This window comes from Callospermophilus lateralis, chromosome 15, assembly GCF_048772815.1.
Source record: "Callospermophilus lateralis isolate mCalLat2 chromosome 15, mCalLat2.hap1, whole genome shotgun sequence".
NCBI lineage: Eukaryota > Metazoa > Chordata > Mammalia > Rodentia > Sciuridae > Callospermophilus > Callospermophilus lateralis.
In genome coordinates, this window is record NC_135319.1 from 33,051,550 (window position 1) to 33,075,971 (window position 24,422).

The 24,422-nt window shown below is 39.1% G+C and overlaps 1 protein-coding gene across 2 annotated transcripts in view; it reads right to left on the bottom strand.

Moving 5' to 3' along the window:
- Slc16a9 (solute carrier family 16 member 9) overlaps positions 1–24,422 on the bottom strand; it is a 59,594-nt gene that overhangs the window by 14,644 nt on the left and 20,528 nt on the right. The window contains exons 2-3 of one of the 2 annotated variants that reach the window (XM_076834422.1): positions 23,352–23,578; positions 7,814–7,957 (exon numbers count right to left, since the gene is read on the bottom strand). In XM_076834422.1, coding sequence (XP_076690537.1) covers positions 7,814–7,957; positions 23,352–23,547 — 340 coding nt within the window. In that variant the 5' untranslated portion in view covers positions 23,548–23,578. The remainder of the gene's footprint in view (positions 1–7,813; positions 7,958–23,351; positions 23,579–24,422) is intronic. The other variant, XM_076834423.1, reaches the window with a different exon arrangement.

A 24,422-nucleotide genomic window follows, 5' to 3' on the forward strand; every position in this document is an offset into this window, starting at 1 on the left:
TTCCTCTCTATTCTGTTTTTAGTTGCTCTCCTTATATCAAAGATGACATTTGGCATTTGTTTTTTAGGGATTGGCTAGCTTCGCTTAGCATAATCTGCTCTAGTGCCATCCATTTCCCTGCAAATTCCATGATTTTGTCATTTTTTAGTGCATAGTAATACTCCATTGTGTATAAATGCTACATTTTTTTTTTATCCATTCATCTATTGAAGAGCATATAGGTTGGTTCCACAGTCTAGCTATTGTGAATTGTGCTGCTATAAACATTGTTGTAGCAGTGTCCCTATAGTATGCTCTTTTAAAGTCTTTAGGGAATAGTCCAAGAAGGGGAAAAGCTGGGTCAAATGGTGGTTCCATTCCCAGCTTTCCAAGGAATCTCCATACTGCTTTCCAAATTGGCTGCACCAATTTGCAGTCCCACCAGCAATGTACAAGTGTACCCTTTTCCCCACATCCTCGCCAGCACTTGTTGTTGTTTGGCTGCCAATCTTACTGGAGTGAGATGGAATCTTAGGGTGGTTTTGATTTGCATTTCTCTGACTGCTAGAGATGGTGAGCATTTTTTCATGTACTTGTTGATTGATTGTATGTCCTCCTCTGAGAAGTGTCTGTTCAGGTCCTTGGCCCATTTGTTGAGTGGGTTATTTGTTTTCTTATTGTTTAATTTTTTGAATTCTTTGTATACTCTCGATATTAGGGCTCTATCTGAAGTGTGAGGAGTAAATATTTGTTCCCAGGATGTAGGTTCCCTATTTACCTCTCTTATTGTTTCTCTTGCTGAGAAAAAACTTTTTAGTTTAAGTAAGTCCCATTTTTTGATTCTTGTTATTAACTCTTGTGCTATGGGTGTCCTATTAAGAAATTTGGAGCCTGACCCCACAATATGTAGATTGGAGCCAACTTTTTCTTCTATCAGACGTAGAGTCTCTGATTTGATATCAAGCTCTTTGATCCATTTTGAGTTAACTTTTGTGCATGGCGAGAGAAGGGGATTCAGTTTCATTTTGTTGCATATGGATTTCCAGTTTTCCCAGCACCATTTGTTGAAGATGCTATCCTTCCTCCATTGCATGCTTTTAGCCCCTTTATCAAATATAAGATAGTTGTAACTTTGTGGATTAGTCACTGTGTCTGTACCATTGGTCCACCCGCCTGTTTTGGTACTAGTACCATGCTATTTTTGTTACTATTGCTCTGTAGTATAGTTTGAAATCGGGTTGGCCTCATAGAATGAATTTGGAAGGGTTCCCTCTTTTTCTATTTCCTGAAATAACTTGAAAAGTATTGGTTTTAATTCTTCTTTAAAGGTTTTTTAAAACTCGGCTGTATACCCATCTGGTCCTGGGCTTTTCTTGGTTGGTAGTCCTTTGATTGCTTCTTCTATTTCATCCATTGATATTGGTCTGTTCAAATTGTGTGTATCCTCCTGATTCAGTCTGGGCAAATCATACGACTTAAGAAATTTATTGATGTCTTCACTATCTTCTATTTTATTGGAATATAGGGTTTCAAAATAATTTCTAATTGTCTTCTGTATTTCTGTAGCGTCTGTTGTGATCTTGCCTTTTTCATCCCGTATGCTAGTAATTTGAGTTCTCTCTCTTCTTCTCTTTGTTAGCATGGCTAAGGGTCTGTCGATCTTATTTATTTTTTCAAAGAACCAACTTTTAGTTTTGTCAATTTTTTCAATAGTTTCTTTTGTTTCAATTTCGTTGATTTCCGCTCTGATTTTAATTATTTCTTGCCTTCTGCTATATTTGCTGTTGTTTTGTTCTTCCTTTTCTAGGGCTTTGAGATGAAGTGTGAGCTCATTTATTTGTTGGTTTTTTCTTTTTTTGAGAAATGACCTCCAGGCAATGAATTTCCCTCTTAAAACTGCTTTCATTGTTTCCCATAGATTCTGATATGTTGTGTCTGTATTTTCATTTGTCTCTAAGAATTTTTTGATTTCCTCCTTTATGTCTTCTGTAACCCCTTGATCATTCAGTAACATATTGTTCATTTTCCATGAGATGTATGATTTTTCCTTTCTTCTTTTATCATTGATTTCCAGTTTCATTCCATTATGATCAGATAAATTGCATGGTATTATCTCCACCCCTTTATATTTACTGAGGGTTGCCCTACGGTATAATATATGGTCTATTTTTGAGAAGGGTCTGTGTGCTACTGAGAAAAAAGTATATCCACCACTTGATAATGGTTAATATATTCTATATATGTCTGTTAAGTCTAGGTTATTGATTGTGATATTGAGTTCTATAGTTTCTTTATTCAACTTTTGTTTGGAGGATCTGTCCAATGGTGAGAGAGGAGTGTTGAAGTCACCCATAATTATTGTGTTGTGGTCTATTTGATTATTGAACTTGAGGAGAGTTTGTTTTATGAATGTCACAGCACCATTATTTGGTGCATAAATATTGACAATTGTTATGTCTTGTTGGTGAATGGTTCCTTTTAACAGTATATAATGTCCTTCCTTATCCCTTTTGATTAACTTAATCTTGAAGTCGATTTTATTCGATATGAGGATGGCCACCCCTGCTTGCTTACGAGGACCATGTGCGTGGTATGTTTTTTCCCAACCTTTCACCTTCAGCCTCTGTATGTCTTTTCCAACCAAATGTGTCTCTTGGAGGCAGCATATTGTTGGATTTGTTTTTTTAATCCATGTTACCAGCCTATTTTGCTTTATTGGTTATTTTAAGCCATTTACATTTAGAGTTACTATTGATATATGATTTGTACTTCCAGCCATGTTTGATTATTTATCTTTTTTAAAAAAATTTGGTTTGTTTCTCCATGACTAGCTTTCCCCCCGCTCTCTGGCTTACTGAGGTACTTCCCACTGTTGGTTTTGGTTATTGTTTTTCATTTCTTCCTCGTGTAGTGTTTTGCTCAAGATGCTTTGCAATGCTGGTTTTCTGGCTGCAAATTCTTTTAATTTTGTTTATCATGAAATATTTTTATTTCATTGTCATACCTGAAGTTTAATTTTGCTGGGTACAAAGTTCTTGGTTGGCATCCATTGTCTTTCAGAGTTTGAAATATGTTGTTCCAGGATCTTCTCGCTTTCAGCGTCTGTGATGAAAAATCCATTGTTAACCTAATTGGTTTACCCCTGAATGTAATTTGCTTCCTTTCTCTTGTAGCTTTTAATATTTTCTCTTTGTTCTGTATATTGGATATCTTCATAACAATGTGTCTTGGCATTGGTCTACTGTGATTTTGTCCTGTATGCATCTACAATTTGTACATCCATTTCCTTTTTTTATGTCTGGAAAGTTTCCTATAATTATTTCATTCAACAGGTTGTTCATTCCCTTGGTTTGAACCTCTATGCCTTCCTCTATCCCGATGACTCTTAAGTTTGGTTTTTTTATGTTATCCCATATCTCTTGGATGTTTTTCTCGTGATTTTTTACCAGCCTTTCTGAGTTGGCTAGACTCTTTTCAAGATGATATATTTTGTCTTCATTATCTGACGTTCTGGCTTCTACTTGCTCCACTCTGTTGGTGATACTCTCATTTGAGTTTTTAATTTGGGTTATAGTTTCCTTCATTTCTAAAATTATTGTTTGATTTTTTATAATCTCTATCTCCTGATAAAGATGCTTATTTGCTTCTTTTATTATTTGTGTGTTTCATTTTCAATGAGTTCTTTCTTGTTTGAATTTGCTGTCTCATATCCTCTTTAAGATTCCATTCCATCTGTCCAAGGTATTCTTTGAGTTCTTTATTTGGCCATTTTTCTGATGCCTCTAGGTCCTCCTGTATATTTAGGCTGTCCTGCATTGTTTGTACTCCTTTTCTTCCTTGCTTTTTCATGCTGCTTATGTTACTTTTTGCTCTGTTTGACTGCTGAGTTACTGTTTACTCCTATGAAATTATTTGGTTTTGTGTGTCTCTGGGGTCTCTCTTTTGTGATGGGAGACTATGACTAGAGATGATGAGTTTTGTTGCACTTTAGTGTAGATTCATTCATTTCCTAAACTGTGTATGGATTCTGATGGCATATAGTGGTCTGTGGTTTGGTCTTGGGACTTATATTTAGGTCGAATGATGTGATGGTCTTGAGGTTTGTATCACTTGGCAACTTTGGAAGGTTGCTCTACTGACGAGGGATATTAACAGAAGAATGGTCTGGAGTATTTGGGGGAAGCTAGGGTCTTGGTAGCACTATATAACGTCTCAGAACACTGACCTATACATATTGAGTAAATTTCACATAAACAGCATCGTGTTGCTTGGGAGGAAAGGTATTAGAAGGGAAGGGAAGAAGTCACTAAAGAGAATGGGGTAAACAGAAAGAATTCAAGGAAAGGGGAATAAGGAAATTGAAAAGAAATGAAAAGACAAAAGAAAAAAATAGAAAATAAAAGAAGAAAAACTAAAAAATAATAAAAAAAATAAAAATAAAAAATACAAAAATACAAAAAATATTTTAAAAAATTAAAAAAGAAAAAATAAATAAAAATTTTTAAAAAATTTACAAATGCAGTCTTAGAGTTCGATTAACTTCTCTTCCAGTAGGTGGAGCTGTGCCCACCAGGCCAAGCTTCTCCTCTCAATGCGCGGAAACCAATCACTGTGCAGCAGCTCCTCCTCCCCGACTGGGCGGGTCTCCACTCCTGAGTGCCTTGGGCCGTTTCTTGTGTCTAGTCACCTTGCCACTGGCCCTGTTCACAGGTGACGCTCACCACAATACTGGTTATGCGCCAGGTCTGCTGCTCCCAGGAGCCCTATTTTCTTGAACAACTGGGCACACTCTCCCTGCTTGCCAGTCCCTCAGCCCCTAAGGTTGTGGAGCTTGGGGCTGAGAACCCTCAGCGTATTTTGCTTGCCCTCCGGTAGCCACGCCTCCAGGAGCTGGTGCAAGAGACCTCAGTTGTCTGTGCTGGGGGGAGCGGTAGCCGGGGGTCCCGCGCCACTCCTGAATCCCTCGGTCTGACTATCGCACTCACAGGAGAGCTGGGAGGGGCCCTTGAGGTTTCCCCGCTGTGTGGAGAGGGAAATCTAGGGGGTTACACACCTGCCACCGCTGGTTTCAATGAAGTTATCTCCTCCGCCGCATTCTGGTGACGTCAGTTCTCTGCCATGGTGGTATCCCTTGCGAATGGCAGAAGTTCGTTCCTTTTGCAGGGTGACTGAAGCAACGGGTGGGTCCTGACCGGCCCTCCCCAGCCCCGTGTCAATCCTGTGGCCACTGCTTATGAAGGCTCGGTTGGTATTAACTTCCCCAGGATCCGGCAGGACCGGGACCGACAAGCTGTTTCCACGGGATCCTTTAGCACTGAGCCAGAGCGGTTTGTCTGTGAGATGCAGGCAAACGGGAGCCTGAATTCGGCCGCTCTGGGCTCGGTGTGTGTTCTGAGAGGAGCAGGCTATTCGCCCCAGATCCACGTTAGCTCAGCAATGCCTAGTGATCCTGAGCAAACAGCATTTAGACGGTTTAAGACTCCCTATGCCCGCGCAGCTGAAGAGGTCAGAGACTTGATCTCTCCGCGGCCGCCGCCATGTTGGATCTCTGATTTCTTTTTTCATTCATTGAAATCCAACTCAATTCTTTTACTTTTGTATTGTTATTAACATTGCTTGACTTCCTTTAGACCTCACAAGACCCATATGAGGTAGGATTCATAGCCTGTCTTCACAGATGAAGGGAAGGTCGTTCATGTAAAAAGGCTTTCTCAAGGTCATAGGACCTACATCTCTTGTCCTGAAGTCCACTGTTTGCTTCATAAACTGATAGCTTCCTCCTAATCTCTGGGATTCACCACCTATCAGACATAGGCCTGTTTTCTGACTCAGAACCCTTAACTTAAAAAGAGACCAGGATTTGGAAGGAAGGAGATTGCAATAAGCACTATGACAGGTTTGTAAGTAATGACAATCTGAATTCTCCCCTGAAGATAGCTATGGCATCTTATTCATTTACATACTGGGGAGAGTGAAAATTCTTTTGTGCATTGATGGATACATAATGAATGGGTTGACATTGCTAACTAAGGACCTGAGGAGTTTACAAGGCCTCCCCTTGGAGTGGGCTCCTCTGAGTGCCAGATAAAACATGGGATCTGACTCAGGTCTTATTAATAATAGGTCCACTGGGCCAAGGGGCCCATCCAACTTTCATTTCTCTAGACCCTGATATTTAGTTTAAACACCATAACATGATAGTTGGTATAATTCCTGTATTGTTCCTTGGTTCTTTGGCCAAATAAAAGAGGTGGTGGTGGTGCTGGGCTGTAGCTCAGTGGTAGAGGGCTTGCCTAGCTTGCATGAGGTCTTGGGTTTGATGCCCCAGCACCACACCCACAAAGTGTAAATGATATTAGCTGCTATAATTTCCAGTACTCATTTCCAAGTTAAAAAGAATATTGGTAGTAAACAAAATTAGGTTCTTTCAGATACTTAGATGAAACTTTTGGAAGTTATAGGTCATCTTTTTCAAAATTCAGGAGCACCACACCCACAAAGTGTAAATGATATTAGCTGTTATAATTTCCAGTACTCATTTCCAAGTTAAAAAGAATATTGGTAGTAAACAAAATTAGGTTCTTTCAGATACTTAGATGAAACTTTTGGAAGTTATAGGTCATCTTTTTCAAAATTCAAGAGCTGTTAGGAATAGAGTCCAGTGATTTTGGTTTTTATTTTTTTCATTTTTAGTTCTGAGGATTAAAACCAGGACCTTGCACATGCTAGGCAAGTACTCTACCACTACACCATGCCCTAGCTCTTCTTATTTTATTTTGATGCAAGGTCTTGCAACGTTGCCCAAGATCTCCTGCCTTAGCTGGGATTACCGGCATGTACCACCTCACAGAGTCTGGTGATTCTTAACATTGAATACAATTAATGCAACACATGGCAAGTGTAGCCCCCCACCTCCATTGTCAGTGTCCTTAGGTCATGAGCTCTCTACTCTTGGCTCTTCTGTAACCAAGATCATTCATCAATGAATTATCCCTACCACACAGTTTTCTTCACTCTCATGCTTTATTTATGTTTTTTTGTTGTTTGTTTTTTATTGGAAGGAGGGTATACTAGGGATTGAATTCAGGGCAACTCAACCACTAAGCTACACCCTACTTCTTTTTATTTTTTGTTTCAAGATAGGGTCTAAGTTGCCCAGGCTGGCCTGGAACTTCTGATCCCCCTGCCTCAGCCTTCAGAGTCACTGGAATTACAATCACCCTCCACTGCACCTGGTTCATGCCTTATCTTTAAAAATAATGTGTTATAAAATCTACCTTATACTTCCACTGTAACTTTTGATTTAGGCCCTGGCAATAGGTATTGTGGGACACAAACAGTTCAACAGAGCCCTGCTTGACTGCCTAATATGAAAGGGACCACTTCTAGGTCTGAGAAGCACCAGATGCCATGACATCTAAGTTGTATGTTTCTCCTCTCTTGCTTTTCCTTTTTTGTGCTTATAGCAAGATAAGTGCTAGCATGAAAACGTTCTTGTGCCTTACAAGCAGACATAAAGTGGATTGTTCAAATGCTCATCCTCTCACACATTTGTGTGTGTGTGTGTGTGGTCAAGGATCAAACCCAGGACCTCGGGTGTGCTAGGCAACAGCTCTACCACTGAGTTACAACCCCAGCCAGCCTTCCCTTTCACACACTTTGATTCACTGAGAAGACACGTTGTTAAAGCAACAAATTTTTGGAGAATTTTCACTGAGTGTAAATTATTACTGAACATTTTCACTCCTTATTTTAATTGAATATTAATCTTGACTCTGGTGAAATGATGTGTGATTTGTGAAGTTAGAAAAGTCATAGTGACCAAGCTCCTTACCTACAACAATGCCATAGGAAAAAAGCAGAAAGTAGATATTGGGAGCAAAACTGCTCAACATCAGGCCTCCAGCCACCATGAAGCCACTGAAGATTGTGACAGATCTTGCTCCAAAAGATGAGACACAGAGACTGCAGACAGGACCTTAAAAAAAAAAAAAAAGAAAAAGAAAAGAAATCATCACTTACTTAATAGTAATCCCTTTCCCACAATTATATGATCCAACTATCATAAGTTCAAGATGACCTTTTTTCTATCATAAAACACACAACAACAAAAATAACCCCCATGACAGGTGTGGTGGTGCATGCCTGTGATCTCATCTACTCGTGAAGCCGAGGCAAGAAGATCCCAAGTTTGAGGTCAGGCTCTGCAACTTAGTAAGGCCCTGTCCCTAAACTTAAAAAAAAAGAAAGAAAAGAAAGGAAGGAAGGAAGGAAGGAAGGAAGGAAGGAAGGAAGGAAGGAAGGAAAATTAAAAGCAGGGTGGGGATGTTGAGCAGGGATAGAATACTCCTGGAAAGAAAGGAAAGGAAAGCAAGAGAGGAAGGTAGAATGGGTTGCTTTGGAGTCACTTAATTCAAATTCTAACATAACTACCTGCTAGTCATTTGATCTTGGACAACTTATTTTATCTCATTTGATTTAGTTTCCTCTTCTGAGAACTAAAATAATGAAAGTGCCCTCCTTATAGTGTTACTCTGCACTGTTAGCAAAACCGATCACTACCTGGATTTATTGTTCTATGTATGAGAAGGTAAGTGCTCATGTAATGGGATTTAAATAATAGTGAAATTCCACTAACACTGTAACAGAATTACAGAGCTATGAAAGGATATTAGGGTCTCATTTTATGTGGAGGGAAAATGAAGTTCTGGTAAGTTATCCAAGTCCATAGTAGAAAAAAGATCCAAGATTTGAAGCAAAGAGAAGTATACCTTAACTGAGTTAACAACACTGCAAGGTACAGATTATAATCTTCAATTTTCAAAAAACACAACTACCCACATGGCTAAAGGCAGTCAATACTGTTAATAAATATATAGAGCAAGCAGGATCCTCATAGTCTACCAGAGATGAACATGACACACTGTGAAACCCAGAAGTTCTAATTCTGTGGATATCCCCAAAAGAAATACTATTATACTCAAAGTCATCTACTAAAATGTTCATAGCAAAGCTATTAATAAAATCAGGAAACTGACTTTAAAATCAGCTCAAATCAGGTAACTCAGGCATTCGTCAGCAATAGAGTATATGAGTTAATTCTAATTTATATTTATAATGGACTACTTATGGTAATAAGAATGATCTACAACTACACTAATGATAAGAATGTAATTTCTCAAACATCTTGAAAGACACACAATGCAAAGGCATGAACCATGTAATTATAACCATAAAAGTACAAAAACAGGCAAAATGATCATTAGATCAGACATGGTGGTGCACACTTATAACCCCACCAACTCTGGAGGCTGAGGCTGAGGCAGGAGGATCACAAGTTTGAGGCCAACCTCAGCAACATTTGAGAGCCTAAAGCAACTTAGTGAGACCCTGTCTCAACCCTATGTTCATATATGAATATACTACCCGTGTAACTCCACATCATATACAACCACAAGAATGGGAAGATATTCTCCGTGTATGTATAATATGTCAAAATACACTCTACTATCATGTATATCTAAAAAGAATTTTTTAAAAGATCACTGAGATATGGCTCAGTTCCACCTCCTGGGTTCCACCCCCAACACTAGAATAACAAACAAACAGAAAAAAATAAAATAAAAAGTACTGGGATGAAACTCAGTGGTAGAGTGCCCTTGGGTTCAATCCTCAGTACTGGAAAAAAAATCTTTGGTAAAAGTCAAGGATAGTGTTTTCCTTGTAGTGGGGAAGAGTACTAACCAGAAGAGTACACAGTTGAACTGTGTTCCAAGTACAGCTCATGTTCTGGGTTTGCATGAGAATGATTACATGGCTATGTCATTTATGAAAATTGATTAAGCTTTACTCATATGTTATGTGCAAACTTCTGTATGTACTGTTGGCTTTTTTTTTCTCAGTATTGAAGACTGAACCCAGGGGTACTTTACCACTGAGCTATATCTCCAGCCCTTTTCATTTCTTTCTTTCTTTTTTTTTTTTTTTTTTTTTTTTTTTTTACTTTTTGAGACAGGGTCTCACTAAGTTGCTGAGGGCCTCACTAAATTTCTTAGGTCCTCCATAAGTTGCTAAGGCTGACTTTGAATTTGCCATCCTCCTGCCTCAGGCTTCCAAGCCACTGGGATCATAGATGTGTGCCACTGCACCCAGCCTTTTCCTTCTTTTTTAAGTAACCCTAAACTGAGAAATAATGGAAGCCTTCCCAATTCACACTATTAGTTAGTGGCAGAGCCAGGATCCCATGTCCCAAAGCCCAACATTCTTCCCAATATCATGATTTACACACATTTAAAACTGAATTATGATCATTGAGATTAAAACCACATAACTTTCAATACCTAAGGATCACCCACATTCCTCTCTGGCCATGAAGTGGCTTCTGCCATTTTCAGGCCCTCTTCTGTGAGCAAATGCAGAATAGCAGACATATTTATATGACAAACGGAGAGGAATATTCTGAGGCTTGGGTGGTACCAGGGATTGAACTCAGGGGCACTCAACCACGAGCCACATCCCTAGCCCTATTTTGTATTTTATTAGAGTCAGAGTCTCACTGAGTTGCTTAGCACCTCACTAAATTGCTGAGGCTGGCTTTGAACTCACGATCCTCCTGCCTCTACCTCTCCAGCTGTTAGGATTACAGGCATGCACCACCGCATCTGGCTGAGGAATATTCCACACCTGTGTTGAAAACTGAAAATCCACTTGAAAGATGAAACTTAACATCCAAGAGTTGAGCTGTTTGTATACCCAATGAGAAATACTTAGATGTTTCAAAAATAGACATGGTTTTAAGAATCAAATTTCATAAATGGATGTCTGACAACATAAAGGCATGACCCTTCTCTGTTGTTTACCAAACTGCATTGACACTGAGAGTCACTGTTTACAAATTTAACAGCCACAATGGAAATGAAGCACAGAGAGATTATTACTGACACGCTCGAAAGATTTCAAGGTGAATCTTCAAAATAAGACTTTAAATGTATACTCCTTAATGTTTATTAATGCCACAAAAAACACAGTTGGGGTGTCTGGAGTTAGTGATAAAAGTTAATCATTTTATAAAATATATGACATCTTGGGACATGATGGCATATGTGGTGACTTAGAAGACTGAGGCAGAAGGATCACAAATTAGAGGTTTTTAGCAATACCCTGTTCCAAAATAAAAAAATAATAATAATAAAAATGGCTGAGAACAGAGCTCAGTAGTAGAGTACCCCTAGGTTCAATCTCTGGTACCAAAAAAGTAAAATAAAAATATAATATCATAATTAATTATGTGATAAAATATTAAATCATGATTCTTTCCAAAAAACTTTGAGCTCTAGGAAGAAATGAACAAAACTTCTTTGACAGAGGAAAACAACAAATTGAAAGCTTTTTTTAAAAAAAATTATTTTCACACTGCCATCTGCTGCTTACTTAGAGAAAAATATTATTGATGTCAGAGATTAAAGACAAAAAATTGTAAGGCTGGAGGTGTAGCTCGGTGGTAGAGTACTTGTCTAGTACACATAAGGTCCTGGATTCAATCCCCAGTACTACCGAAAGTTAGGGGAAAAAGGAAAAGAAGACAAAAGAGGCATTGAAATAGCTCAAACACTTCATTTTTAAATGATGAGACTAGAGCTCAGAAAGATAAGTAATTTGCATAAGACCAATACATAGCCAGTTAAGGCCCTAGCTAGGGCCAGAGTCAGACCAGCATTCTTCTCACTGAGACGTAATTCAAATCAGGATCTTAATTTTTTCCCTAAAAATCAAAATATGTGTAAAAAAAATCACGTTTGTTAATATCTGACAGAGTAAGTACTTTTTATAAATTTATATCCAATTAATACAAAATATTTATGATCACTTGGTATTTAAAAATTTAGAGCAAATTGTTAGAATCCTCATCCTAAGAACGAAGGTATTTATAGATTCTCTCTGCAAAGATTCAAATCATAATAGCTTCATATGTCAACAAAAACAATTAGAAAAAAGTACCACTAGTAACTATCAAGTCACATCTGTAAAACTGTGTTTAGTTGTTTTAGTTGTTGTCATAACACACAAGTTCTCCAAGATAATAACCATGCATTGCTCCTCAACACTGGATAAGTTTCAAGAGACAAGTAAAATCAAAGGGCTTTTCTGAAGGGAGATTTCTTATGAGGTTTCAAGTCTTTCACATTGCACAAGAGACCTTTTGAATACAAGTTAATTAACCCATAATATGAATCAGTAACCTGAAAATTTTAGGGGAAAAAAAAAAGGCAGTTTCCTTATTTTGTCATTGACATTTTAAAATGCAACAAACAACCACGAGGTACAGTGGTACACACTTGTAATCCCACCCAGCTGAAGCAGGAGGATCACAAGTTTGAGGAGAGCCTCAGCAATTTAGTGAGACCCTAAGCAACTTACTGAGACCCCCCTCAAAATTTAAAAAAAAAAAAAAGGATGGGGGGGAAGGGGACACTGGGGATGTTGCTCAGTGGTTAAGTGCCTTGGGTTAAATTCCTGGTATCAAAAATTAATTAACTAATTAACTAATTCGATGACCATCCATTATCACCACCACTTTCCTAGAAAAGGAGAAATCTTTTAATAAGGAAACATAAGAAGAATGTCATATCAGAATGAAATGCAAGACAATAGAAAAATAAAATCTTACACATATACACACACAGCCTATGACTACATTCTTTTGCCTTTTCTCTTTTTTTCCAGAAAATTTTTCTGGAATTTAAGGTGCGTGTCAGTGTAAGAGCCATTATTAGTCGTGTTGGAATTGGTCTTTGGAAGCCACTACTATTATTATTACCTGGGTTTTGGAGATCCCTCTTGTCTGGTTGGCTGAACTGTTAGCTGACAGAGCTGGCAGCACAGAGGAATGATCTAAGGAAGGCAGATGGAAGCACGGGGCAGTGGGGGGTGAATGGCTCCATCCTTTCTAGTCCATATGAGACAGTATCTTGTAAAATATATTCTACCTTCCTTCATGGTACCTGGGCACCACTTTTTTGGCACAATGCTGATACATGCCCTCAAAAAGGTAAAAATGTGTGCATTGGGGAGAACAAATAACCCAATCGAAGTGAGGAGCAAAGAAATAAAAGAGAGATGAGATTTTGAGCATTGTGACTTCTTAAATATAGAACAAAATAAAATATAGAAAATGCTTCTTTACTAATCATCTGCAAGTCAGATGCATTGATATAATTGTCAGCCAATGAAGGAAAGGAAAAAGAAAAGTCTAACTGAAGCGGTACTTTGTTATGATCATAGGTGAACCAGGAAAATGAAAAGAATAAATTGTTTCTAAACAAGTAAGAAAGTAAGAGAGAGCTTTTCTTCCTTTAGCCCTTCAGAGAACTTGGGAAGATGCAACAGAGTTTGACTTTTGCTGTCAGAGTTTATGTGGAGGTGGAATACTTGCCTAGCAAGTTCAAAGGTCTCTGGGTTCAATACCCAGCGCAGCAAAAAAAGAAAGAAAAAGAAAGTTAGTGGGAAGGAAGAATTACTTAACTTTTTAAAACAGGTAATAGCATTATATTTAGGTCTATGAGTTAATCAAAGAGAAAACGAATAACAGACCATTGTCATTCCTTCATTATTTACCAAGCATCCACTAGAGCAGTGCTGTATAACAGAAATACAAAGAGTCACACACGTGAGCCACATTTGGGATTTTAAACTTTCTAACAGCAATTTTTAAAAATGAAAAGAGTTAAATTTATTTTGAATAATACATTTTATCTAACCTAATATACCCAAAATATCATTTGAATATCATTAATTAGGCAGGTAGAAGGATCTCAAGTTCAAAGACAACCTGGGCAACTTAGTGAGACCCTATCTCAAAATAAAAATAAAAAAAGAATCATTAATGAGATATGTAACCCCCTTCCCCCAGTACTGGGGATTGAACCCAGTACTGCTCTACCACTGAGCTACATCAAAGTCACTTTTATTTTTTGCTTTGAGACAGGATATCTCCAAGATGCCAAGGCTGGCTTTGATTTTTCAATCTCCTGCCTCAGCCTCCAGAGTAGCTATGGTATTATAGGCATGTGCCACCACACCCAGTTTATACTAAGTGTTTGAAAGTCATTGTGTATTTTTATGCCTACAGCCATCAAATAAACCAAATTTCAAATGCCCAGCAGCCCAACCACAAGTGTCCACTGCATTGGACAGAACACTAGAATCTCATACAATGTTAGAAGACAACACAGAAAAACCACACACAATCCAGGATCCAGACTAGAAAGCAAAGCACACACACATCAAGAGTTAAATCAAAGCCCAAGGCCACAGGCAGAAAGCACCAAAACAAAGCTTCAAACCATACATTTTGAGATTTCATAAGAGAGAGATAATCCTGGACTTAGTAATTGTAATGTAAACCGGGCCATGAAATATGGTTATATCATAAAAAGGATGAAAACGCATTCTATATGAAAGAAACAGAAACAGTTTGTAATTATTATAAGGTAGCTTTGAGAAAGAAATTATTTCCTTTGGGAAATAAACTCAACCTCCTTACACTTTGCCCCTACTCTCAAAAGTTTCAGAGAGACTTCAGAATAGAAGGATGGCCAGGTCTGCTATTTTGAAGCTGTTAACTAGCCTCTGGTACAGTAAGAAATACAATACAAACTGGTAGTCAACCTGCCTCACAGCAAGGATTTCCTGTCAGAGGGGATCAGTTAGGCTCATCAGATCCCTCCCCTCCACCTAAATTGCAGGGAGCTCACAGCACTGGCTGCCCTGAACTGACAGTTCCTCACTCCTGGCTCAGCTGAGATTGTAAATCTCAAATGCATCTCCCGAGAAAGGAAAAAAAAAAAAAAAAAAAAAAAAGCACAAAAGAGCTGAATCCCTCTGAAACCCTTGATCTCATTTGTACTGACTACCTCGTGGGTTGGCTGGTTTGATGATGTTCATATAGAATGGTGGAAAGGGTACCAAAACCCAGTCACTCCAATTCTGGAACTGCAGATTACACTGGAAATTGGCCAAGGCAACAGAATCCTGTGGGTGGCAGGAATTCAGTCCTCCTTGAAGGAATTATCAGTGTAGGGGGCTAATGCTAAAACCTGGCTCTGCTGGCAGTCAGAACTCTTTCAGCAAATGGGATTTTCTGTGTTGGTTCACTCTATGTACCTGGGGATAAATTTACTGACTCATATTAGGAGCTGGAAAGCTGGAAGGACAAAAAAATAGGGGAGGAAACTGTGAAATCTGCTTTGAGTACAAAACTACAGAACAGAAGATTTCCCTGCTGTTTCAGCAACTAGGTTGACTAAGAAGTGGCTCCACCCTTCTGGGATTTGAAGATGACAAGTAGCCAAAAGATGCTTTAATGCATCATTAAAAAAAAAAAACAAAAAACTGCAAGGTCATGACAGTCCTCCAGTTTGGCTACTTCTATTCCTTCCGTATTTCAGGTTTCACCCAGAGGAGCAAAATCAGTAGGGAATAAATATGAAGAGATTTATGACAAGTAATTGGTTTAGGTGAATGGTCAGGTGGCCCTTGCCAGGACAGGAAAGTACAGAATCCACAGGGCAGGTCACAGGAAGGGCAAGTTGGAACTCTCAGGCAAAGTCTGAAGCGGCAGCCCTCAGGTAGAATTTCTGGGAAAGTTCATTCCTGCTCCTAATGCCTTCGATGGACTGAATCAAGTCCACCAGGATTAGCTAGGAAAATCTCCCTTTTTAAACTGCACCATTTATAGACATTATTCATATCTGCAAAATTCCTTCACAATGATACTTAGATTAATACTTAAATAACCAGAGAATGTGGCCTAACCAAGGTGACACAGAAGACTGATCATCATTTCTCCTCCCCACATCCCCACACAATCCTTCTTCTACAGCCAAATTTCCTCTACCAAGAGCTGTCACCTGTGTGTAAACTCCAGACCTTTGCATACAAAAACCTGCACAGAGAGCCCTCTCCATACCTGTCCACCTGTAAAACAGTGCATCCTCCTCTCTGGCTCACTTCAAAGACTGAGATGGTTAAATTGGACAGGTTAAACTGTGACTAATGTGGGAATGAGTGTGGCTTCAAAAAGGATGTAGAAAAACTGTAGCAGAGTGGCTCTTTTGGAAACTTGTTCTTAATAGTCACTTTCATTTCCCCCTCTCTTCACCTGACTTCTCTCTATTCCTTTTGGGGTCCCTCCTTTCTCTTTGGTAGTCTAAATTTTAAAGAGAAGCTCCACCTAAATAGTTAGGATACTACCTGCTAAATCTTTCTTTAGATTTACAGAACCCAAAACATCTGATGACTTTTGCAATGCCCCTCCTTAGTCTTTACTTCTGACTAAAAAGAATTACATGAGCTAGCCCTAGCTGGCTGACGTCCATAGGGTTCTATTCCAGGAGAAGAGAAAGGAGAAATGCCCAGATGATTCTGCTCAGCACACAACCTTCCTGCCTGTCTCCTTCCCTCCTTCCCTATAAAACACTTTGTTACCCTGAAACTCCCAACATGCACCTTTATACCCCTCCACCTTTCAGTCCTTGAATAGACCTCATTCCTTCCTACCAACTCATCTTTGGAACATTGGCCTTCTAGTGGTGGGCAGCCCAGACTTATCCCAGTAACAAAATCAAAAAGGAGTTTCAGGGATTTAGAGCACTTTAGAGTTAGGAGGCCATAGTTCAGCAGACCTCAGACACATCCAGAGCTGAACCTTTGAACTGGGCTGCAGACACACCCACTCCTGGATGCAAGTTGACCAAGTTTGTCGCATGTGTACAAGGAACCCCTTTCCCCACACTACCTAGATACTGAGACCATGCCCAATCCCTTTCTCATGAAACAGTTTAACTTCCAACAGCACCAATCCTAATTCCAGATTAATAAATGATGTCATTCCCAAACCTCTTGTAGTTTAAAGCTATCATTTTGTTGTCAGAACACATTTTCAAGATGCTTGAATCTGTTTTCCTGAGTTGTGATCCTAATTAGCCCCAAATAAATGTAATTTTTTTGGTCTTGACTAGGTTGATTTCATTCTCAGTCAACAAATCCTAGAGATTTTCTCAACCTTGCTATTTCCTTAGTATTCGTGAAGTTTCAAATTATTCGTTATTTTTTTTATGTCTCTTCCCTGAGATTACTCCTTATAAGCATGATTGGTGTCTGATATCTTGGCACCACTAGCACAGATGAGACCTTATGAATGTGTGCCATGATGAAGAGCTCATTTGCAATGTACAAGCCAGGAAATGAAGACCCTCTATGCCCATATTTACTCACCCTAGGGTAGGACAGAAGAAATTTTTAAAAGATAGGTAAAAAGAAGACAAAAGTTCTGAAAGTCTTGTGCTAAAGTTCCTCCTATCTTTCCTTCCTGAGCCAGTTATCTCCCAGATCTGTCTCTCTCAAGTTTCAGGAAAATCTACAAATCTTTACCCACAACCTTAAAGTTACTAGAAATCCATTGATTTATAAAAATTGACCTGTAAACTGTTAATTAGTGCACTAACATATGTGTTTGTTGGATAGCTTTTTGTTTGTTTGTTTGTTTGTTTTAACCAGAGTCCTTGGCTAGAGATTTGACTCTGGAGATCCAATAAGTCAGGTCTGGGTATTCACCCCCCAAAAATACAAACAGAAAAGGTATCAGTGACAAGCATGAAAGAAACATTAGTCAGAACATCTACTCTGGGAAGACAAGGATAATCATGCTCTCAATTCTGTCTTCAAGGAGTTGAAAATGACTTTGAGGTTCTATAGAAAGAGGAATGAGGGCAAGGGTTGTGGGGGCTCTTCTGTAGAAGCAGCTGGTCTTGATCTGGTGTTGTCTGTCCCCAACTGTCTCAGGATTGGTGAGGCCGGGCCTTGTGCCAGATAAAATCATAAAAGTTGCTAGTGCCTGGGAGTCAGCTTCGACTCGTCGCCAGATTTTTATTGGATCAGCACTATTCCTGGAAGCCAAGGTAACTAGAAGTAATGCAGTGGAGGCAGAGATGCCAAGTCTTTGATTCTGTTTTTAGCCACCCATCAAACATTTGCAGGTAAAAGTGAAGCATCTAAGTCCTTGTTACAGTTCCTTTCTTAACATTCTCCATTGATGAGATAATGGAAAATACATCAATACAAGGATCCTGAGAATTGCCAGACCACCATAAAACATCTTGTGATCACCAGACTGATGTCAGCCCCACATACCTCCCCATGCCCCACCCTTTACTCTAGAGATGGCCCATATTCTCCCTTGACTGTATACTGCTTGTTTTCCTAAATAAATCCCTGTGCCTCAACATCTGACAAGTGCTGAAATTCTTTTCTGTCTTGTATGTCAAGGACCCCATTGTCCTGAATTGAAGTTCCCTTCTCCAGGACCTACTCATACCACCTCCAGTGACAATCCCAAGGATCATCTGGATAAACAAATAATTCAGGTCACATGCTGGGTACAGTGGTTCAAACCTGTAATCCCAGGTACTTGAGACCCTGAAGCAGGAGGATCACAAGATCAAGATCAGCCCGTCTCAAAATAATTAGAGAAACCCTGTCTGAAAAAGGGCAGGGGACAGGTAGCTCAACAGTAGAGCACCTCTGGGTTAGATCCCCAGTACCAGAATTAATAATAGTAATTCAGGCAAAAAAGTATTTTCTCCTCAATTCAAGTTTCAAAGAAGAGCTATTAGGAATTAAGGTTATGGATCCTCAGCACCACATAAAAATAAAATAAAGGTATTGTGTCCATCTATAACTAAAAAAAAAAATTTTTAAATTAAGGTTATGGAGAGAGGAAAGTTTAGAATTGCATGCCTGTCTCTTCCTAGTTCTAATATGAAGAGTGAGCGACTGTCCAAATCTGGCTTTGTCAGCTTTGTCAGAGATAAGGGATGGGTTTTTAAATTCCAGATGTTTAACTGCAACCCCAGGAAAGTTCTGGCACTCTTTGCTAACCCTTTCTTCCAAGAAGTGTCTTTGTCTTTCATTCTGAAGGATCCCTTTCTTTTTCAGGTTCTACAGTTTTGTTGGAACTACTTGGGTGAGTAATTTTACTTGTGAGCGATTTCTTCTCTAACACCTAACATTATCAAGCACTTACCATAGGTCAAGCATTATCTCAGTTATTCTACACAATAATCCTATATGGTTGGTAGTTTTATTATCTTCAATTTAAATGTGAACAGTTCTGCCAGGTTAGAAAAGCCTGATCTCAGGTACTACTCTTCCCATTAGAGAATGTACATCTTGAGCATTGTCCCTAAAGCCTTGAGGACAACACCACCCACTTCACTGCACTGTGATGAAGATCGACAGAGATAAAACAAGTAAAAGTGAATGGTAGAAACCAAGCACTCAATGAATAGTTGGAGAATTTAATGGAAAATTAAGTACACGAAAAGCAGAATTTGTATGTTTCTTGGCAAATGCCCTTTTTCTGCTATCATAAAGTTCTAGAGGTCAGATCACAGAATTGATCAAGCATCACGTCTTCTAGGCCTTCTCTGGACAAAACTGAATAAAGAAAATAACCAATGTGTCTCAGAGATTGCATAGCCTACCTGCATCAGAATCAATGGAGGGGTTAGTTAAAATGAAGATTCCCAGGACCATACCCTATTCCCATCCCCACTTCCCCTCCATCCACTGATGGGTAGGAACTATGCTTTTTAGACAAACTCAATACATAACGCTGAATTTATGTATTTTTTTCATACATATCCCTGAATCTATGCATTTTTTTCACTATAATACTACCAGAACCAGGGTCACTGGAAATATAATTTATTTTTCATAACTTACATGGCATGAACAATGTCACACCCACAAAGAAACTTGAGAGTTATCAAAAAAGTACAAAACCAAAATATAAATAGAAAAGATTTCAGCCAGTATAGTTCCCAAATAAAAACCACTTTTGAAACTTCAGGGAAAAAAATCATGGGACTGGGCTTGTAGTTTAGCGGTGGAAGGTCTGCTTAGCTCATGTGAGGTTCTGATCTGATCCCCTGCGTGCCTGCACATGCACATGCTCACACACATAAGCGCACGTGAGCAGACACACACACACACACACACACACACACACACACACAGGAACGCACATTAATATACCTGGGCCCATCACAGCTGAATTAGAATGACTAAAGGGCAAAATATAAGCAATCATATGCTGAAATTTTTCTATAAATGATTCTAATTATCTCTCTGGTTAATAACCACTAGTAACCATTTGGATTGCCAAGATAAAACATGCCTATCCCACCTCCAAAGTAATATTGATCTTATTTATCTAGAACAAAGTTGTCAAAAAAGCAGGTTTTCAGTGTGGCTTACATACTGCTAGACACTGCTGGCTTATACAGTACAACCTCAGCTTTCAAGATTTGTCTCTTAATTTATGCTACAAAGAAGCACGGGAAAAACATCACATATTTTCAGTGGCTTGAACTATGCTCATAGCTGGACACAATGTCGGAAGGACACACACGCAGTCCCATAAGTGTTAGCTTTTTAGCTGTCTTGTTTTTCATTGCTTCCTCATCTTGAACTCTCTGCTCTCCTTTTTCTATGCTCATCTTCAAAAGCTTTGATTGGCAGATCCAAGTGCCTCTTCATCAAACTGATGACATCAGGTCTAGAGAAATAAAGGGCTTTGCACAAGATTCCTCAGCTATATAGTAGCAGAGCCAGGACTTGAGTTAGCCTCTGACTAAGCTTCTCCAAGTACTTGTTCTCTCCCTAAATCTTGGTTAGGTTCTTCATCACTCCAGCCCCTACAAGCCAGGTTGGCCTCTTGGACTTGTAATCTAATTAGCTGCACAAGGCTCAGCTCTTAGAAGGTCCCCACATTTTATTTAATGCTCTGCAGTAATTGTCTTTAAATTATTAATAAGTTTTTAAACAAGGATCCTCTATTTTCATTTTGTATCAGGGTCTACAAATTATGTACTCTCTTGCTTAAAAGTAAAGATGGCTGCCCCTGGCCCTGGAGAAAACTGAAGATCCACTAGGAATGTGGAGTAAGTATATAGCTTCACTTCAATTTTCAAGGGAAAATTGGCCTCACCTCAAAGAGACCTCAGCCTTCTCTTACCTGGACAGACTTCATGAAAAGAAGTCTCATTCTCCAAATAGGTACTAAGGAAGATGCCATTTTAAAATTATCCTTGGACCCTTGCTGGAAGGTGGATAGTTACATTTCTGTTTAACTTAAATATTTCTTAATGGAAATGGTGACTGTGCTTTTGTCACTGTGACTAAAATACTTGACAGGAACAACTAGAGGAAGAAGTTTATTTTGGTTCAAGGTTTTAGAAGTCTCACTCCATGGTTGGCCATCTCCACCCCTGTGTGCCAGAGGTAAGGCAGAACATCATGGCAGAAGGGTATGGTGATTTCACACATGGTAGCCAGGAAGGCGGTGGGGTAAGGCGGGGAGAGAGAGAGAGAGACAGAGACAGAGAGAGACAGACATATGCAAGGAGCCAGAGACAAAATATAATCCCTAAAGGCACACCCCTAGTGACCCACCACCTTCAGCCATGCCCCACCTGCCTACAATGACTACCAGTACAGTAGACCTTTCAAGTTATTAATCCACCAAATGGCTTAATTTGCTAATTAGGTCACAGCTCTCATAATCTAATTATTTCACCTTTGAACATTTCTGTTTGTCTTAAGTGAGCGTTTGGGAGACACCTCATGTACAAATCATAACAGTGACAAATTAGAAGACTTTTAAAAATTTCTTCCTTTCCACTCTAGGTTGTTTTCTAGAAATCAGTACTGTCAAATCCCTTTATTAGCATATCAATTACCATCCACTTGTACTTTGACAACTTTATAAGCAGTCCCTATTTTGAAAATCTCTTTCAGATAAAACTTGGGTAAACTTTTCCTGTTTCTTTTGTGCTCAAAATGCCAATATTATTTTCATTTGTTTAATTATGCTTAGTTATCTTACCTGTCACAGCCAGATCATTAACATTATTTTTCAAGTCTTGTTTTTAATTTGTAAAGGTAACACAACAATTGGAAGCACTTGCTTCCTGGCTGCACCTCCACCTCCCGCCCGGGAGTCCCTTTAACATCCAAGAGACACACATATTTAAAAGAAGGAACAGCTAATGCACTTTGTTATAAGCATTTTAGAACTCAAAAACATCTAATAAATAACCAACTCAATGTTCTTATTTTCCTCACAAGAAGAAAGAATGTGATTTGCTCAGCAAATCATGTCAAATTCATGACACACAGGAAGAGATTCCAGGGCTATTGACCCTATCTAAGTCACTGTCTTAGCAAATTTATGCTTAAGTAGTTCTAAGTAAATTACAGCGAAGATCACTGAATATTACTGCAGAGTTCAAAGAATGATGTCAGAAATTGAAGTAAGATTATGATGGCAAAACAAAATTAAAAATCCTCTGGTGCATAAAGATGACAGAAATCAGTATTATATAATATGCAACCATTTATTCAAAATCTTCCTTTCAAAGACACACAAACTACCACACATTTACCTTTTACAGAACCCGGATTAAAATCCTTAATAACATCATCATTGTAAGACAAGACTACAATTTGCTGTGTCACATTTTTCTTATGAAGCTGTCATGAATATAGGACATTTGATCTGATCAGGATGGCACACCAGAAGAGCAATCAAGAGTCATGCGGAAATGACTTAGACATCTCCTGCGCATCTTTTGGTCCTTTGGTCACCAACACATCTTGAATATACTTAGCACACTCCCTTCATCACTGATTCATTTGTACTCAAGAAAGTATATAAGTCCCCTCATGGAAAAGTGAGCTTCATTTTTTTCCCTGCTTGGTGCTAGGGATCCAACCCTGGGCCTCAGACAAGCAGAAAACATGCCCCCACTGAGCCACATTTACTGAGTTACCTCCTCAGCCTCAGACTATGAGCTTCTTAATGACAGGAACCCTGGGTTTGCAGTTCATTTTTTCATTTCTAGATCTAGTGTACTGCCTGGCACACTAAGATTTCTGTCCTCTTTAGGGAGAACAGTAGAGGAATTCATTCATTCATTCATGAATAATCGATTATTTTATGGAATTCCTGTGTTTTCATATTGATGTATTAGAAGAAGGGGCAAAAGAGGACACATCAGGAAAATATGTTAGACATTTTATTTTCAGTGCTTGGAATCAAACCCATAGCCTTGTGCATGCTAAGCAATACTCTACCACTGAGCTACACCCCAGTCCATATTATATTTAAAAAAAAAAAAAAGAGAGAGAGAGAGAGAGAGAAAAAAAAAAAGAAAGCCCTTTCTATGCCTTGCACAAAGTTAACAATGCACAATGCAGCAAATGTAATTAAGGATGAAACAGTAAGGAGGGGCATACATTTCTCCACTTACTTGCAAGCAAGCCAACTCCACTGGCCAGGGATCCCACCCAGGCTGTTTTTCCTTTTCCTTCACCAAAGACATCCAACCATTCTATATATAAGACTCCAACAGCTAACGGGGATCCGTAACACAAAAACTGAGTGAAGAAGGAGACCAGCACGATTACCCAGCCCCATCCACCATCAGGTGATTTTTTAAATTCCATTGTAAGATGATATTGGTGCTTTCTGAAGGTCCTAAAAGGAAAAAAGCAGAAAAGGAAGGCAAATTAAACTTAGATTGTGGTAGCACAGTATTTTTAGATTAAAATATCTCTTTCTAAATTAAGAAATAAAAAGATTCCCTAAATATACATGAACAGGCACAAAATACTACTGACATATCAAGTTAGTTTTTAAATTTTCACTTATGAAATCTTGGATCCACTAGTACAAAAAAAAATTATGAAAAGGCAAAGAGTGGCAGGGCACAGTGTGGCACACACCTGCAATGCCAGTCACTCAGGAGGCTGGGGCAGGAGCATCACAATTTCGAGGCCAGCCTGGGCAATTTAGCAAGATTCTTTTTCAAAATAAAATTAAAAATTAAAAAGGACTGGAGATATAACTAGTGATAGAGCATCCCTGGGTTCGAAAAAAAAAAAAAGGGCACAGAGTGAAATGAAATGTTGCTTTTCCAACCTTGTCCCTTTTCACCAAGTTTTCATCCGCTCCCAATGGCAGGGAACCCATGATTTGAGTTTCGTGGACTGCCCTGGAAGCAGACTCTTAGCAAGAAAATAATTTATCAGGAGTGTCACTGTGTCTGCACTTACAGAAGGGAACACAGCAGAGAGAGCAGACAAACCACAAAACAGTTAAAAGGAGGGGGTTCTAAAGTTGGGATGACACTTCAGGGTCGCCCTCAGGACCTCATACCCAGTGCTGATCATTCACTGGATACAGGTCAACCCAGGAAGAAGTGATAATGTTTTGACCCCAGGGGGACAATCAGCTGATGGCCATCTGCCAAGAGCAGTCCCAGCAGCTGGGGCAAGGAATCTTTCATTCCTGCCAGGGGCTGGCGGGTGCTGGCAGCACA